The sequence below is a fragment of the Ctenopharyngodon idella genome, chromosome 19 (genome assembly GCF_019924925.1).
Source record: "Ctenopharyngodon idella isolate HZGC_01 chromosome 19, HZGC01, whole genome shotgun sequence".
Taxonomy (NCBI): Eukaryota; Metazoa; Chordata; class Actinopteri; order Cypriniformes; family Xenocyprididae; genus Ctenopharyngodon; species Ctenopharyngodon idella.
In genome coordinates, this window is record NC_067238.1 from 8,282,350 (window position 1) to 8,297,698 (window position 15,349).

Here is a 15,349-nt window from a genome sequence, read left to right on the forward strand (position 1 = left end):
ACACACACACACAACCCAACATCTGCAGAAAACCTGCAGCCCAAGCTGCTGTTTAAATCTATGTCTCAATTATTATCTGATTTAATACATTTGTTTATGCCTCATCTGGAAACTACTGCTGTATGTCTTCCTTATTGTACACCAATCGATTCAAATCATCTGACATGTTTTAATTTGTCGATGTTTAAACATGATACATGAATTTCAGATAGACTTGAATTTTATTTTTATTTTTGATTGTTACAATAAAAAATTTATATAAAATATTTACAGCATTTGTGCTTGCTTTTTGTCTTTATTTGTGTATGTTGTGCTATTTTCCAGGTTAGTGATAGTTTGTAAACAGTAAATCACATTATTTTGATTAAGTAAAATCACAAAAGGAAAAAAAAAATTGTCAAAACAAACAGCAGATTTTGCAGAAGTGAAAAGATCATTGTTTTTTGTTTTTTAGAACTGACTTGTCATATTCCAGTTAAATTACAGTTTTATTAACCACAAAAAATATACAGTGACAACCTGAAGGGCTAGAAGATGAAGGTCCATTGCATGAGCAAAACCTACCAGATTCAGTGCCCGTTAGGTCCTATGAATTCTCACATTATAAAAGATAAACCTGTACAAAAATGTATCAAGCTATTTAGTTAAAATACAAAAAAAAAACAAAAAAAAAAAACGTGTAACTGTGTATGTTAACCATCCTGCAGCAGGAGCAGCGTTTCCTGCATCCCTAATAATACAAATGTTACCTTTGTATAGCTGCTCCCTACATCCCATTCAAAACACCCACATTCCAACCTAATGGACGCACCTCGCCCTTCCTGTAGCTGCTATATTACTCCGCGCATACTATATTCCCGGTGTCGACTTAAAAACATCCAGACCCCAGACAAGGTACTGTGAATATGATACAGTAATTATTGATTATCACATGTTAACGTACACATATAATACTAACGCTTAGCTTCATACTGGACGAGCTGCTGCTGCGCCCTAGTTTTTGGCGTGCGGTAGGATACATTAACTGCATTCCTCGTATAAGAGCTGCGTCTGAGCGACGCCATTTTAAGGTCTAGATTTACCTCAGCGCGGAAGGTTTGCTGCATCGCTAACGCAGGAGAACAGCTACCCGTCCGGGAATTTCACCGGCTGGCTTGGCTGTTTCATTCTTATTAGAATACCAACGCATTGGTCATCCTTCACCGGCCAAACAAAGGAGTTCATCGGTTTAATTTCAGGTAAGCTTTTAAAATGAGGATTGATTAAACTCCATGTAGTTTGATTGGAGAAGCGAGAGAATTTTCCCAGGGTTTTCCATGCGAGACTTGGGGTTGGATCTTCCTTCCGCGACTTGGGCATTTAAAAACGATTGGTTTAAATTTTTACTTTTTGTTTTATACTGGTTTTAGAAGTAAGTTGCAGGTTTATGTACGACGCACATTGACTCTTGTGTTTGTTTACGGCAGCTTCGCAAACACTGGCTAATGTTAGCTAACGTTAGCTTTCATTCAGATCTATGGCTCGAGCAGCGAGCTAACAGCAAACCAGCAGATCTCAATCGATAACATAGAATTATTAATAAATACGCATATGATCTCACTAGGGACTCCACGTGTTGTTTTTTCACGGACGTATTCTACCCAGTTTTTTCTTAACCACATCGTGATTTTAGTTTCCTCTCCTTCAACGATTTATGTCGTCAGACATACCGGGGAGTTTTTACTTGTTTTTGTATTTTGCTGGCATTTTCAAGTTATAATAAAAATTGAGCCGATCCGTTGTGTTGTAGTCTGTAAGACTGGTACGGTAAATCAGACGGCTAAAGGTGTCAGCTAGAAATGCACTAGTTTTATTAGTTGAGAATGAAGGAAATTTAGTTTTTGCCGTATTTTTTTTTTTTTTTTTTTTTTTGATCTTACAACTTTATTTACGTGTATTCAGCTTGAAAACGTGCCATGTGAAACTTAAATCTGAGGTTGCTGGACATTTTATTCAAAAGTAGACTGTTGTGTTGAATTTGGTTATGTTCATTAAAATTGCTGTCTTGACAACCCATCTAGCAACACGTACGTAGGTGTGTACGTGGATATCCATGATGGACTTGTTAGAAAAAGTGTGTTTTGGCTACAAGAACTATTGTGGTTTTGTCTCCTCCAAGGTTTTGATGTGATGTTATAGTTGGTCACATTTTGTTGTCATCTGCTAGGCAAGTTTTTAAGTTTCGGAAGGGGAAACTGAGTCAAAACATTTCAGGGTTCATTGCTCCTTCTCGAAACAAAGGCCCCGATGGCCGAATTCCTGCGTGCTTTTAGGAGGGGCTCGAGTTTCTCGGCTCCCAGAGCCCGGAACAGCTGTTTCACGCAGTTTAGTTAGACGTACCCACCTTGAGAGACACGGCAGAACTGACCTTAGATCAGCCATCGCGTGCGTCTCCGCTGGAGGAAGCGTGGGCGGAGCTAAAGTCAGTCGGCAGCTTGAGCTGTGGAAATTGAATAGGTCGAAACTTTTCCACGATTGCGCGTGTGTGGTCGCGTTGTTTAGTGGCGAGCGTATCTCGGGTTTCGTACCTGTGCGGGAAATACCCACAGTAGTCTGTTTAAAAACAACCTCGGTTTCCCATAAGACGCAGAAAATGGTTGTTTTGTCAAAGAACCTGTGAAAATGGTCATATTTTGAAAAGAATGTCCAATTGACTGTGGATGTATGTAGCCTATTTAATGTTACAAAAAAATATAGTTTAAAAATATAGTTTATATATTATAAAAAATTTTTTTTTTTTTTTTTTTTTTTTGACTCGTTTGCTTTTGTAAATTCCATTTTCTTCTACGAAAGATCATTTAAGTGGATAGTTCACCCAAAAATGAACTTCTCGCCTTCATGTCATCTGCCGCATTAAATGCTGCGGCGCTTTTAAAGTCTGGTTAATTTGGTTTAGATGTCAGTGTTTTTGTTAATCGTTCATTAACTGAAAATTCTGAAAGTGATTCCAACAATATAATTTGTCGTTATCGTCCTAGTTGTGGTATGGACTTGCCTGTTCTCACACTGAGAATTTCTGAAACATTATAGTCCTCGGTGTGAATAGACCATAAGGCTGTCATTTTTTTTTTTTTTTTTTTTTTTTTTCTTAAAATCCCTTATTGTCAAACAACACACAAGCGTTTGGAACCACTTGTACTACCATTTTGTTCATAGTATAACTTTTTGACTAGCTAACATAAATTTGCTTTGTTTGCACTGGCCCTGTGTAGCAACAACTCTGCTTGTGTTAACAGGATACAGTGAATAAACTTTAAACGAGCCCATTAAGAGTGCTAATCAGGCGGCCTTCCTTTACTTTGAAGGTTCGGTTTCCAAATCCGTCCCATAATCATACAGTGATTTGTCTGCACATCCGCCTCCTGTGCGCCTGTGTGGAATGCTGACTCTTGCCGCAAGCAAGAAAAACCCTGTGAGTTTGTGTTTGACTTCCTTCTGTGTTTGTTGTCTGGTAAATTAATTCCAGGTCAGTCTCACTACTTTGGAGGATGATGCATTTTGCATAAACTACTACAGCTGCCTCTGTTTGCGCTCAAATCAAACCATCTCCCTTCACATGCACCCTTAAAAGCCTAATTTATTAACATTGGCATGGCTTCACAGGACTTTCAGCGCAGCCCTGTATTTGAAGTGCTGTATCTTGTGTCGTGCAGACATACACACAGACTGGAGAGGAATGTCCAGTGCTGACTCCAGGATGTTATCATAAGGTTTCCTATAAATGCCTGTATGTGAAAGCAGCTCTTGATGTTATATTTGAGGTCGCGTTGAGAAATTCTGCTACAGTAGTGATATAGATTGGTGTACCAAGATTTATTATTTATTTTTTTGTGGCTCTTTGAAGGATGACATTGTGATTCTGCAGTTTCTCCATCATTAAAAGCTGTTCCCAGACAGCCTGGATACTCATCCAGCTGAGAACCAGCACTTAACCTAGTTGCAGAGGCTTGCAATTTAGCTGAAGAGCTCTGTAGTGCATGTGACTTGAGCAGCGTTCTGATTCACACAGTCTCTGCACCCATGACCATGGGATATTTGTAGAAGTTCAGTTCTCTTGAGATGTTTATTTGGAATACCCTGCAACATCCTCAAATTTCAGGTTTTTACATTCACATAGTGGTTAGAGATGGGCATTTGTCAATTTTTCATTTTGAGTACTGATAGGTCTCAATGACTACTCGAGTACTCTGGGGCGGGGCGTGTCTGTCATGACGATTTTAATTTTTTTTAAAACTGTTACGAAAGTTAATGTTGACAACTAAAATTAATAAAAATGTCAATCAAAATATGTAAATGACGAATTATATATGAATATGAAAAATAACACACCTAGATTATCAATAATGCATCAATGTTTTTGAAAAAGAAACATCTAAAAGGGATAGTTGCATGAGGTTAAGCTGAAGTGAATGAACACTAGTAAACTGAAGCCTGTTCTATATGATGCATCCTATATGAGATTGATCAGATATCCGAGTTACACAACATAAATGTAACATTACAACTGGATGCAAATGCAAGTGAACTTGAACTAAGTTACATGCTAGCCAGAAAGTGTTACTCACGTTGTGAATGCACTCATCCCGTAACAACACGCTGAAACACGGGCAACTAAAGCACAATTTCACAACATTCAATAGTGTTCTCATTAAAATGTTATGCATATGACAGATTGGTGCTGCACATCTTGCACTTAACTGTATTTTCATCTACTTTATCAAGTGATTCCCAGACATCCCTGTTTTAATTAAAACACAAGCCTACTGTTCAAAAAATGAAAAGGAAAAAAAATAAAACTACTGAATTCTCAATGTTTTTGAAAAGGAAACCACTAAAAGGAATATGACTCAAATGACCTAATCATAGTCAGTGTCAGGAACTGCCGTTTGAGCTGATGCTGAAGAATGAATGAACTCTGGGAAACTGAAGCGCTTTGTTAGCGGGTTAGCAAACTCAACCAATTGACCCTTCGCCGGGAGTTTGATTGACAAGCGATCTAACCAATCATAACGCCGATTCCACCGTTTTGTCCGACAAAGCAGTCAGGAGTTAGATTAACCTCTGTAGACTTGAACTTGAAAAATGGTGTGTACTGACTACTTTCTGCATTTGAAACAACATTCCTTCTCATGTTCATTCATGTTTATTTAATGCTATATTTTAACTAGTAGGAAGAGATGATCGGTTCATGAGCCGCTTGAGCTGAGGCACTACAGCAATCTGTCACGACACATTAAAGAGCCACAAAACGGTTTTTATTGTTCGAATTTCTTAAATTACACAATTTGAAAGCTGGGACTTTGTTTAATATTATAAGTAACCTGCTCTGTCTTGTCTGTCAGCGTGTTGTCAGTGTCCTCTTTGCTCTGTGATGTATTTTTCACTCTGTGTGGCGTGACTGCGCCATGGCTTGGCGGACAAAACAACCGTAACTAAGGGGGGGCGGGTCTTTGCGTCGGGTCAATTGCATCCTATTCGGTTAAGTCTGACGTCACGCTGCAGTGCTTCCGGGTCCAAACGCTCTCTCATGCCACAAGAAAACAACAAAATGGTGCTAATATACACACACGATGTGGTGTAATACTTCCAAAAAATTATAATCATAACCTAATCTCCATACCAAAATCCCAGATGGCCAGACAGTGATTCATCTTTTATAAATCGTTAAAATATTAATGTCTGTGACGCTGTGAGCACGGTGACTGTTGTGTAGACTGTAAGTATTTTAAATGTTCAACTTTAAAATGTTAAATGTTTCATATGAATAAATAGCGCTCATAAACGGCCGTGGAGATGCCATTCTCAAGTGAAACGAGTCGAGGCTTGGACCCAGAAACGGCGTTCCTTACGTCACGACTTAACAAGCGGGTATGAGATTAATTGGATATATAGAACACACAAGTAATACGCACACCTTACATCTGTATAAAAGCGCAAATGCGCACATTAACTTGACTGCTTGGCTATATTTATGTCCCTGTTCTGTTTGCTCTGGGTATAGGTTCATAGTTGTAAATGTGGCCTTCCACTGATCTCCCCTGCCACATGATGCTCTTCCTATCCACGGCACTAAATCAGTGCTTAGATGACGTTTGTTTGCGGTCGGATTAACCACATTGTTGCTGAATGTCTAGTTTAGTTGGAAACAAGGATGTCTGTTTCTTGCCATGTTGTGGCAGTACTTTTGCATTTAACCCCAATATCATGACGCATATCGGATCTTTTGAGGCCTGCAGGATGTGAGAGCTGATGTTGTTCTTCACTGCAGCAGGAAGCCAGATTCTGTCAACGTTTCCATTTCCAAGGCTTGTCTGCTTACTAGATGCTTTTGTGAAAATGTCCGCTCGGGTTATTAAAGCTATTAACAGCTAACCTGTTTATGCAGAACAGTTTAATCTGATGCTGATTTATACTTAAGGATGTTTTAGGCATATTTTATTATTTCCTTTGAGCCGAGGGATGTTAGACTTATTTATTTTATTTAATTGCTGCTTGGTGCACTGAAGGCCCATGCAGGAAGACTGGCCCTGAAGCAGACGTGAGCAGTTTCCTATGGAAATAAAACTCGACCTTTCTGTTTTGAGGCCAGCGTGAGGAAACTTTTCACATTCTGAATGCTTGACAGCTTTCACTTCATTGTGGCATCTTTTCACACTTCTAAATATGTCCTCGACCCCATGAACTGGCATCAGTAGCCCGAGGCTCTGCATGAGACTAAGGTTTACAGAGGTCATTACAGCACTGTGATTTAAACACAAACACTTACATGGTCTGTAGCAAATGCATAGCTTACTGTTTGTGAATATGGTTTGTACTAGGTATGTAACGATTCACTCAACTCACAATGTGATACGATGCACGATACGATTTAACAAAATGAGATTTAAGACAAATTATAAGTGAGTGTCCTTTTATTTCTCAGACAAAATGCCGCACATTTCTTTGTAAAACTGAAATATATTTTGTCAACTAAATTGACATTTAAAACAAATCCCAAAAAAGTCCCTCCTAGTAGATCTTCCGATGCTGTTTTCTTGGGAGGAGGGTTTCAGCTCTGTCTGCCACCTTCACCGCACCTTCACCCTCATCCTGCAAGAAGGAATAGCAGAAATAAAAAGTAAAATTTAAGTACAGCAGTGACGGGGGCTTTAAGTTGTTATAAAGGCAAGGTTTTAATATTTATTATCATTTTGTATCATTATGCTTGCAAGAGTCCATGTACACATTTGGAGAAAGGGATTCTGGTTCTGCAACAGCACAGCTTTCTCATTCAGTCTGTGGAATACATCCTTCTGCTTGTCTTTCTGTTGATGATCCTGGAATGCATTTACTACAAACAGCATCATATTTTTTTTGACAAACACCAATGCTCCTTGCCAATTAATTTTTTTACATGCAGAATGAGGTGAGCTTCTCACTGTGGTGATTGTTAGTCTTCGGAAAGACAAAATACCACCACACCTCCGATTTGAATGAGTCAGTGTCAACATCAATGCTTGCCGTCACCGTGTTTGATACTGTTTGATGGTGCGTGCACACTGGCACGGAGCGAGCAGAGTGAGCGTTTTCAATTCATTCAGTGAAGCTCAACTTCCATAGTGAACTGAACTCTCGCTCTGCGCCAGTGTGCATGCCCCATCTGTCGCTAGCTACAACAGCTCTGCAAAAAAATGTATATCTATTATGAATCTCTTTGTCCTGTTTTCCAATATCTTTAAATCAAGATACATTTACTTGAAATGCCAATGTAAAATGAAGTCTTGTTAGATAACAGAATTAAGTGACTTTATAATAAAAAAAAAAAAACACGTCAATGAGTTATGAGAACTTCTTGCTGGATTAAGTCTGACCAGCAGATATTTGTTCGTTTTAACTAATCTCAATTTTGATCAGCTCGCATCTCAAGTAAATGCTTCTTGATTTAAGAGTCTTTAGACAGTTGCACTGGAAAACAAGACAAAATGAGGTTTTTTTTTTTTTTTTTTTTTTTTTTTTGTTTTTTTTGCACTTTGTAAAATGAATTATAAATTAACTGATTTTTTTTAAATTTACTTTTAGAGAACATATTGACATTTTGTGTTCCCTTCAATTTATTCCTTTAATCTTCTTTGGCCTCTTGGTCTTAAAAAGGTCTTAACATAGTAGTCTTAAATTTACCTTCATAACTGCAGAAACCCTGCACTGTTCCACAAAGATATTAAGCAGCAGTTTTCAATATTGATAAATGTTTCTTGAGCAGCAAGATAAGTTACATGATAAGGTGTTTTTTTTTTTTTTTTTTTTTTTTTTTTTTTCCTCCATTTTTCTGTCTACACATTAGGGAGCAATCATTATTTTCAGTCACTTGCTAGTTACACTATTGGCTTCTGGATTTATCTAAACCCCAACCCCCTTGAATATATTGTTCGGTGGAAGTTTTAAACGAATGGCTGGTTATTTATAACCTAAAACTGACAATTTTGGTACACATTTTGTTGAAGTGGTCCTAAGAAAACACTTACTGTTTGTTTTCTTGTTGTTGTTTTGATCTGTCCAACTATTCCAGAGCAATAGTCTACAACCTATAGTAAAATTTGCCGCCCTAATAGGGAAACAAGTAAATCTGATTTCATTAAGATCCTGATAAGCAACAGTGTTTGTTTCATGTCTTCAGGCTGTTTATAATCACATAATTTGTGGTGCTTTATGATGTATTATTCTCATCAGCTTTGGATGAATGAAGCTGACTAACCCCTTCAGCATGTTTTTACTGGCATTGCCAAGATGACTCACCGTCCCGTCTCCCGCTCTCGACTTCTCGCGTGACACTCTACAGTCTAAATGAGGGGAGTTTCCCCACCATTTGCACTACCTTTAGGGTCTGTAATGTAAATTGAAGCCTCTTTCTTGCTTGTTTAAAAAAAAAACAAAAAAAACAGCTGGTGTCTGAGGAGAATAGCCAAATGTTACTGCTGGTTTATATGTTTGACTTGTTCTGTTATGTAGTTTTATTTTTATCCTGATTAGCTTTTTTTTTAATTCTTTGTCTACAGGTTTGGAATTCGCTCAGGCTGAGGGATTGACACAACGATGGCTACCCAGTGTGAGTATTTTTCCAAGTTAGTCTGTCAGTTTATCAGCATTCTTGTCCGATGACTGTGCTGCTTAACACAAACACAAAAACACAGATAAGCCAATAAAGAACAGGTTTATTTACTGAATGATTTCGGTTAACCCTCAGAGAGCCAGTATATCTCAAACTACATAAATGCATCCTTTTTTTTTCTTTTTTTTTTTTTCTTGTACTAATTGTATCATTTATATTCAAGTTCACTTTTCTTTTTTTTTTTTTTTTTTTTTTTTTCTTTTTTTTACTTCAGTGAACTACAGCAAATAAAAAAATATACATTTTCAAACTTTTTATGTAGTTAATGTAATGTTGCGAGAATGTATACTTTGCTGATATGGCAATAAAGCTGCAGGCCTTAATTTCAACATCACATACTTTACTGCCTGTTCAGTGAGATGTAAGACTATTGTGTGCTCCTGAAACTTTAGCATAGCAGAGGTCTGCTGAGGAGAACCCATCTAAATTTTGTCTGGAACAACATTAAATTGAATGATGTCTTTGTATCGGTCTCCTGTAGCTGACCTTATGGAGCTTGATATGGCCATGGAGCAGGATCGTAAAGCTGCTGTGAGTCACTGGCAGCAGCAGTCTTACCTGGATTCAGGTATTCACTCTGGGGCCACCACCACAGCGCCATCTCTGTCAGGCAAAGGCAACCCTGAAGAGGAGGATCTGGACAACCAGGTGCTGTATGAGTGGGAGCAGGGCTTCAACCAGCCCTTTACACCTGAGCAGGTGGCAGGTATGTGGCTGTATTTGCTTCCAACACACTGATGCCTGTATTAGACTAGAAAAAAGAGAGCCCTTCTGCCTGGATATTTACAGTCTTACAGTTTTCCTGCCTGCTTCCTGTCTGGCTAAATCACAAACTTCCTCTCTTAGACCTGGATGGGCAGTATGCCATGACCCGTGCCCAGCGTGTCCGTGCTGCCATGTTTCCTGAGACTCTTGATGAGGGCATGCAGATCACTTCTACCCAGTTTGACTCTGCCCACCCTACCAATGTGCAGAGGCTGGCTGAGCCTTCACAAATGCTCAAACATGCTGTTGTCAATCTCATTAACTACCAGGATGATGCTGAGTTGGCCACCAGAGCCATTCCTGAGCTCACCAAACTTCTCAATGATGAGGACCAGGTTAGGAATGTTCCAATACTTCATGTTTGTTTCCTAAGGTGTTCTTAAGCCATTAAAATGGTAATTTCCTTTGACAAGACATTGGAGACTCCTGGGAATGTTTATTTGCAGCTGAAGCTAAAAATGGAAGATGTTTTAGCAAGAGCCTTCATTAAGATTATTTTTAGTCATATGGTGAAAGTTTGAAGCAACGACAGTGCTGTCTGAATCAACTGAAGTTTTCTTTTTGGATGTCAATTTCACAAGGTAACGGTTGCCTGTTTGCGACTGTGAGGTTTGAGCGATCCGCTAGTTTGAAGTGACCCTTGAAAGACTTCTGCATTTGACAAGCAAAAGTCCCTTCAATTGAGTTACTTCAATCCAGATTTCTCTGGTTGATCTGTGTCTGCAGTTGTTATACTAAACCTCACTGATAAATGACAAGTTGACAAAATCCAGCAGTTTCAAATTCACTCCATCTTCATACCCTAAAATACTCAATCTTGCTGTCCAGGTGGTGGTGAACAAAGCTGCAGTGATGGTGCACCAGCTCTCCAAGAAAGAGGCCTCTCGCCACGCCATTATGCGCTCCCCCCAGATGGTGTCAGCCATCGTGAGGACCATGCAGAACACAAGTGATGTGGAGACTGCCCGTTGCACTGCCGGCACCTTGCACAACCTGTCCCACCACAGAGAGGGCCTTCTAGCCATCTTTAAGTCAGGAGGAATCCCTGCCCTCGTCAAAATGCTGGGGTAAGGAGGGCACCAAAGCAAAGAAGTCAGGGGTTTTTGAAAGCCTTGAGTAGAGCTACATGGAAACACGGGCACTTTAGTCTTGAGATTTTGTTGTCCTACTTGTATCGATTCTCCACTAAACTATATTACATGATTGTGTTTTCAGGTCCCCCGTGGACAGTGTGCTGTTCTATGCCATCACAACCCTGCACAACCTCCTGCTCCATCAGGAAGGTGCTAAAATGGCTGTCCGTCTAGCTGGAGGACTTCAGAAGATGGTGGCCCTGCTCAACAAAACCAACGTCAAATTCCTCGCCATCACCACAGACTGCTTACAGATCCTGGCATATGGCAACCAGGAGAGCAAGGCAAGTACTACTGGTCTTGCTAAATGGGGAATAAAAATCCAAAGATGTTAGTGACTTATTTATTCATCTCAATTCCTGCCACCACAGTTAATCATCCTGGCCAGTGGAGGACCTCAGGCTCTGGTCAACATCATGAGAACATATACATATGAGAAACTGCTCTGGACCACAAGTCGTGTGCTCAAAGTATTGTCAGTCTGCTCCAGCAACAAACCTGCCATTGTTGAGGCTGGTACGTATTTGCTTGCTTGTGCCATTAAAGTGTGCGTTCATGTGTGTGATGTCAGTGTCATCTTTTGCTTCCTTGTGTTTCAGGTGGTATGCAGGCTCTCGGCCTTCACTTGACAGATCCCAGCCAGCGTCTGGTTCAAAACTGCCTCTGGACCCTCAGAAACTTGTCAGATGCTGCCACAAAGCAGGTAAATGTTTGGATTAAAACTAAATGTGTAGTCTAGTTTTTGATGGAACTGCACTCATTTTTAAGTCGACCATTTTCTCATGGGTTGTAGGAAGGGATGGAAGGACTTCTTGGCACTCTAGTTCAGCTTCTTGCTTCTGATGACATTAATGTGGTCACCTGTGCTGCCGGCATACTATCCAACCTCACATGTAACAACTACAAGAACAAGATGATGGTTTGCCAAGTTGGTGGAATCGAGGCCCTAGTCCGCACTGTTCTCAGAGCTGGTGACAGAGAGGACATCACCGAGCCTGCCGTATGCGCGCTACGCCATCTTACCTCCAGACACCAAGATGCTGAGATGGCCCAGAATGCAGTTCGTCTTCACTATGGCCTGCCTGTTGTGGTCAAACTGCTGCACCCACCCTCACACTGGCCGTTAATTAAGGTGAGTGTGTTAGGTGGTGTCCAGTTTTTCTGCATTTTCTGATGATTGCACGTTCTAACACAAGTCTTTCCACATCCCTGTAGGCCACAGTCGGTCTGATCCGTAATCTGGCACTATGCCCTGCCAATCATGCGCCACTCCGTGAGCAGGGTGCAATTCCTCGATTGGTCCAACTGCTGGTGAGGGCACACCAGGACACCCAGAGACGCACTTCAATGGGTGGTACACAGCAACAGTTTGTGGTGAGTAGTTTTTTGTTCTTTGTAGTAGTGGGAGGGCATTTGGAAAAACAAGTGTTTTATACTAATTGACTGATTTGTAATATTCAGGAGGGAGTTCGTATGGAGGAGATCGTGGAAGGCTGCACTGGAGCACTTCACATCCTGGCCAGAGATGTGCACAACAGAATCGTTATCAGGGGGCTCAACACCATCCCCTTATTTGTACAAGTATGACTTTACTTGCTCATTGTCTACATGCACGCACATTCACCACCTAATTCCCTCCCAAGTCAACATGCGAGATGGCTACCATCTATAATCTTGTGAACCCTGTGATTTCTATGAGTTTCTAAAGTGTATCTCTTGCTCTGTAGCTGCTCTATTCCCCCATTGAGAATATCCAGCGGGTGGCAGCAGGAGTGTTGTGCGAGCTGGCTCAGGATAAGGAGGCTGCAGAGGCCATTGAGGCAGAAGGAGCCACTGCTCCTCTCACAGAGCTGTTACACTCCAGAAATGAGGGAGTGGGTGAGTGACACTGCCCCTTATTGACTTTCAAATACCATAAATTTCAAATACCAGCATTACAGCAAATTTAAAACAAAGCTTTTTATATCAGTGTACACATCTTTTAATTTTTATTGTGGATTGTGCTAGCAGCTAAAGGGTGGAAGGTCTAGGACACAAGCTTTCCATTTAATCTTAAAACTCTCATACTTTTCTCTATATAGCCACATATGCTGCAGCAGTGCTGTTCCGCATGTCCGAGGATAAGCCTCAGGACTACAAGAAACGTCTTTCTGTGGAACTTACCAGCTCTCTTTTCAGAACAGAGCCCATGTCCTGGAATGAGGTACACTTTCATCTGCACACTGATGGAGACCTATTACACTTGCACTCTATGATGCCATGTTTATAGATATTTTTTTTTTTTTTTTTTTTTGTCTGTCTTAGACTGGTGACCTAGGTCTTGATATTGGTGCTCAGGGAGAGCCTCTTGGATACAGAACAGATGGTAAGACTTTTTTTTTTTAATTGCAGTTATTTAAACTTCATTTGAATGTATTCACTTATTTAAACTCTTTCTGCACTGCAATCCTTTTTTTTTTTTTTTTTTTTTTTTTTTTTTTTTTTTTTGAACATTTTAATTTTTCATTTGAGCACCCATTTACACACGACTCAAGGTTTTCTTGTATCCCTTTTAGACCCCAGCTATCGTTCTTTCCACTCTGGCTACGGTCAGGATGGTCTTGGTATGGATGGCATGCTGGAGCATGAGATGGGAGGACACCATCCTGGAGCAGAGTACCCAGTAGAGGGACTGCCCGACTTGGGCCATGCTCAGGACCTGATGGATGGCCTGCCCCCTACAGACTCCAATCAGCTGGCGTGGTTTGACACGGACCTTTAAACACTCATGGTCTAAAAGCTCTGAAGGTAAGATGACTTTCAAAAACTCTGCTTGGGAAGTGCATTCTACTTGGGTTTTAATCTAAACATTAATGTGCTTCTCTCTCTCTCTGCAGCTGTATGTTGAATGAATCTGTATTGTGATTTGAAGAGTCGTGGAAGGTTTGCCAGAGGGTGGGCTAGTGTTTCAGAAAGTGCCTGACACACAACACTTGTCGCAGACGAAGGGGAGATGTCTAACGGAAAATGGTGGATGTCAGTCTCCTTAATTGCTACGACCCCCTTTTTTTTTTTTTTTTTTTTTTTTTTTTTTTTTTGCCCTGGATGGAAAAATGCAAGTACAGAAGGATTGTGACGTGGATACTGACAAGTGCACATGAAAAGGATCTTTTAAGATGGAACTCTTTTAGCTTTTTTTTTTTTTTTTTTTTCTTAAATTAACCTTTTCATGGTACTGACCCTAGCTTGGTTTTTAAACCTGGCCCTTTTTTCTGCCATAAACTTGTATTCAATATTTTCTTTTTCTTTTTTTTTTTTTTTTTTTTTCTTTTTTTCCCCTTTTCTTTTTTTTTAAATGTCTTCTATAGTGTTAAGTTGTAGTGGACTTGCCTCATTGATTTCTGGATCTTTATCACTCACGTGCTAGTGAACAACACTAATCTCAGTTCCTATGTAATCTGACTGAAAGTGTAACAATGTGTAGCTTTTTATATGATCAGTTAAAATGGTGGTTGTTGGGAGTTAAAACTATATGCATTCTTACAAAATGCTTAATGTTAAGCAAGGAGAAGCAGTTTTCAATGTCACTATTGTTCCAAAAAGGGTGTGGGTGCTGCAAGGGTGGGTGGGTTGTAGATGTGGGTTTATGAGGTATACACAGAGACAGAAATCTTTTCTATGCTATCTGGAGGTAGTCTCTATTGAAGCAACGTCATTGTTTGTTAGCCCGTTCGGCTTTTTTTGGGAACATGGATAATGACATGGCTAATCAATAAAAGACTTTTATTCCATTTGTGTTCATGTGATTACAAATGTATAAGGCAATTATTTTGAATTTTATAAGAACATCTCCAGGTCACATTTCACCACATAATTTAATAAGTTAATTCTAATATCCCTTCCTTACAAAGTGCTACAATGTTTGCATTATTTAACAATTTTCATATATACACTGATCAGGCGTAACATGACCACTGGTGAAGTGAATAACACTAATTATCTCTTCATCACGGCACCTGCTAATGGGTGGGATATACGCTGCTCAGAAATTAAACACTTTGAAAACACCTCAGATCTCAATGGGGAAAAATATGCTGGATATCTGTACTGATACGGACTGGATAATGTGCCACGTCGTTTGATAGAAATGAAAATTATCTAGAATTTAAAGACCTGAAAATCAAAGTGAAAAAATGATGCAGCAGGCTAGTCCATTTTGCTGAAATTTCATTGCAGCAACTCAAAATGGTACTCAGTAGTTTGTATAGCCCCCACGTGCTTGTATGCA

General features: G+C 39.9%; 1 protein-coding gene across 1 annotated transcript; it reads left to right on the plus strand.

The window, feature by feature from the left end:
* The first annotated feature begins 1,057 nt into the window (after positions 1 to 1,057).
* LOC127501156 (catenin beta-1-like) lies at positions 1,058 to 14,852 on the plus strand. Its single transcript, XM_051872979.1, has 16 exons — positions 1,058 to 1,238; positions 9,072 to 9,121; positions 9,666 to 9,890; positions 10,031 to 10,284; positions 10,778 to 11,016; positions 11,165 to 11,366; positions 11,454 to 11,598; positions 11,682 to 11,785; positions 11,876 to 12,214; positions 12,298 to 12,456; positions 12,544 to 12,663; positions 12,810 to 12,960; positions 13,164 to 13,285; positions 13,387 to 13,447; positions 13,638 to 13,869; positions 13,959 to 14,852. Exons 2-15 carry the CDS (start codon positions 9,109 to 9,111, stop codon positions 13,841 to 13,843), a joined length of 2,340 nt encoding a protein of 779 aa, XP_051728939.1. The 5' UTR covers positions 1,058 to 1,238; positions 9,072 to 9,108; the 3' UTR covers positions 13,844 to 13,869; positions 13,959 to 14,852.
* The last annotated feature ends 497 nt before the right edge of the window (positions 14,853 to 15,349 follow it).

Excerpts from the sequence above, each read along its gene's own strand:
- LOC127501156 (XM_051872979.1), top strand. Across the intron at positions 11,017-11,164 it reads GCCCTCGTCAAAATGCTGGG|GTCCCCCGTGGACAGTGTGC; the intron begins GTAAGGAGGGCA and ends TTGTGTTTTCAG. Across the intron at positions 13,448-13,637 it reads TCTTGGATACAGAACAGATG|ACCCCAGCTATCGTTCTTTC; the intron begins GTAAGACTTTTT and ends TATCCCTTTTAG.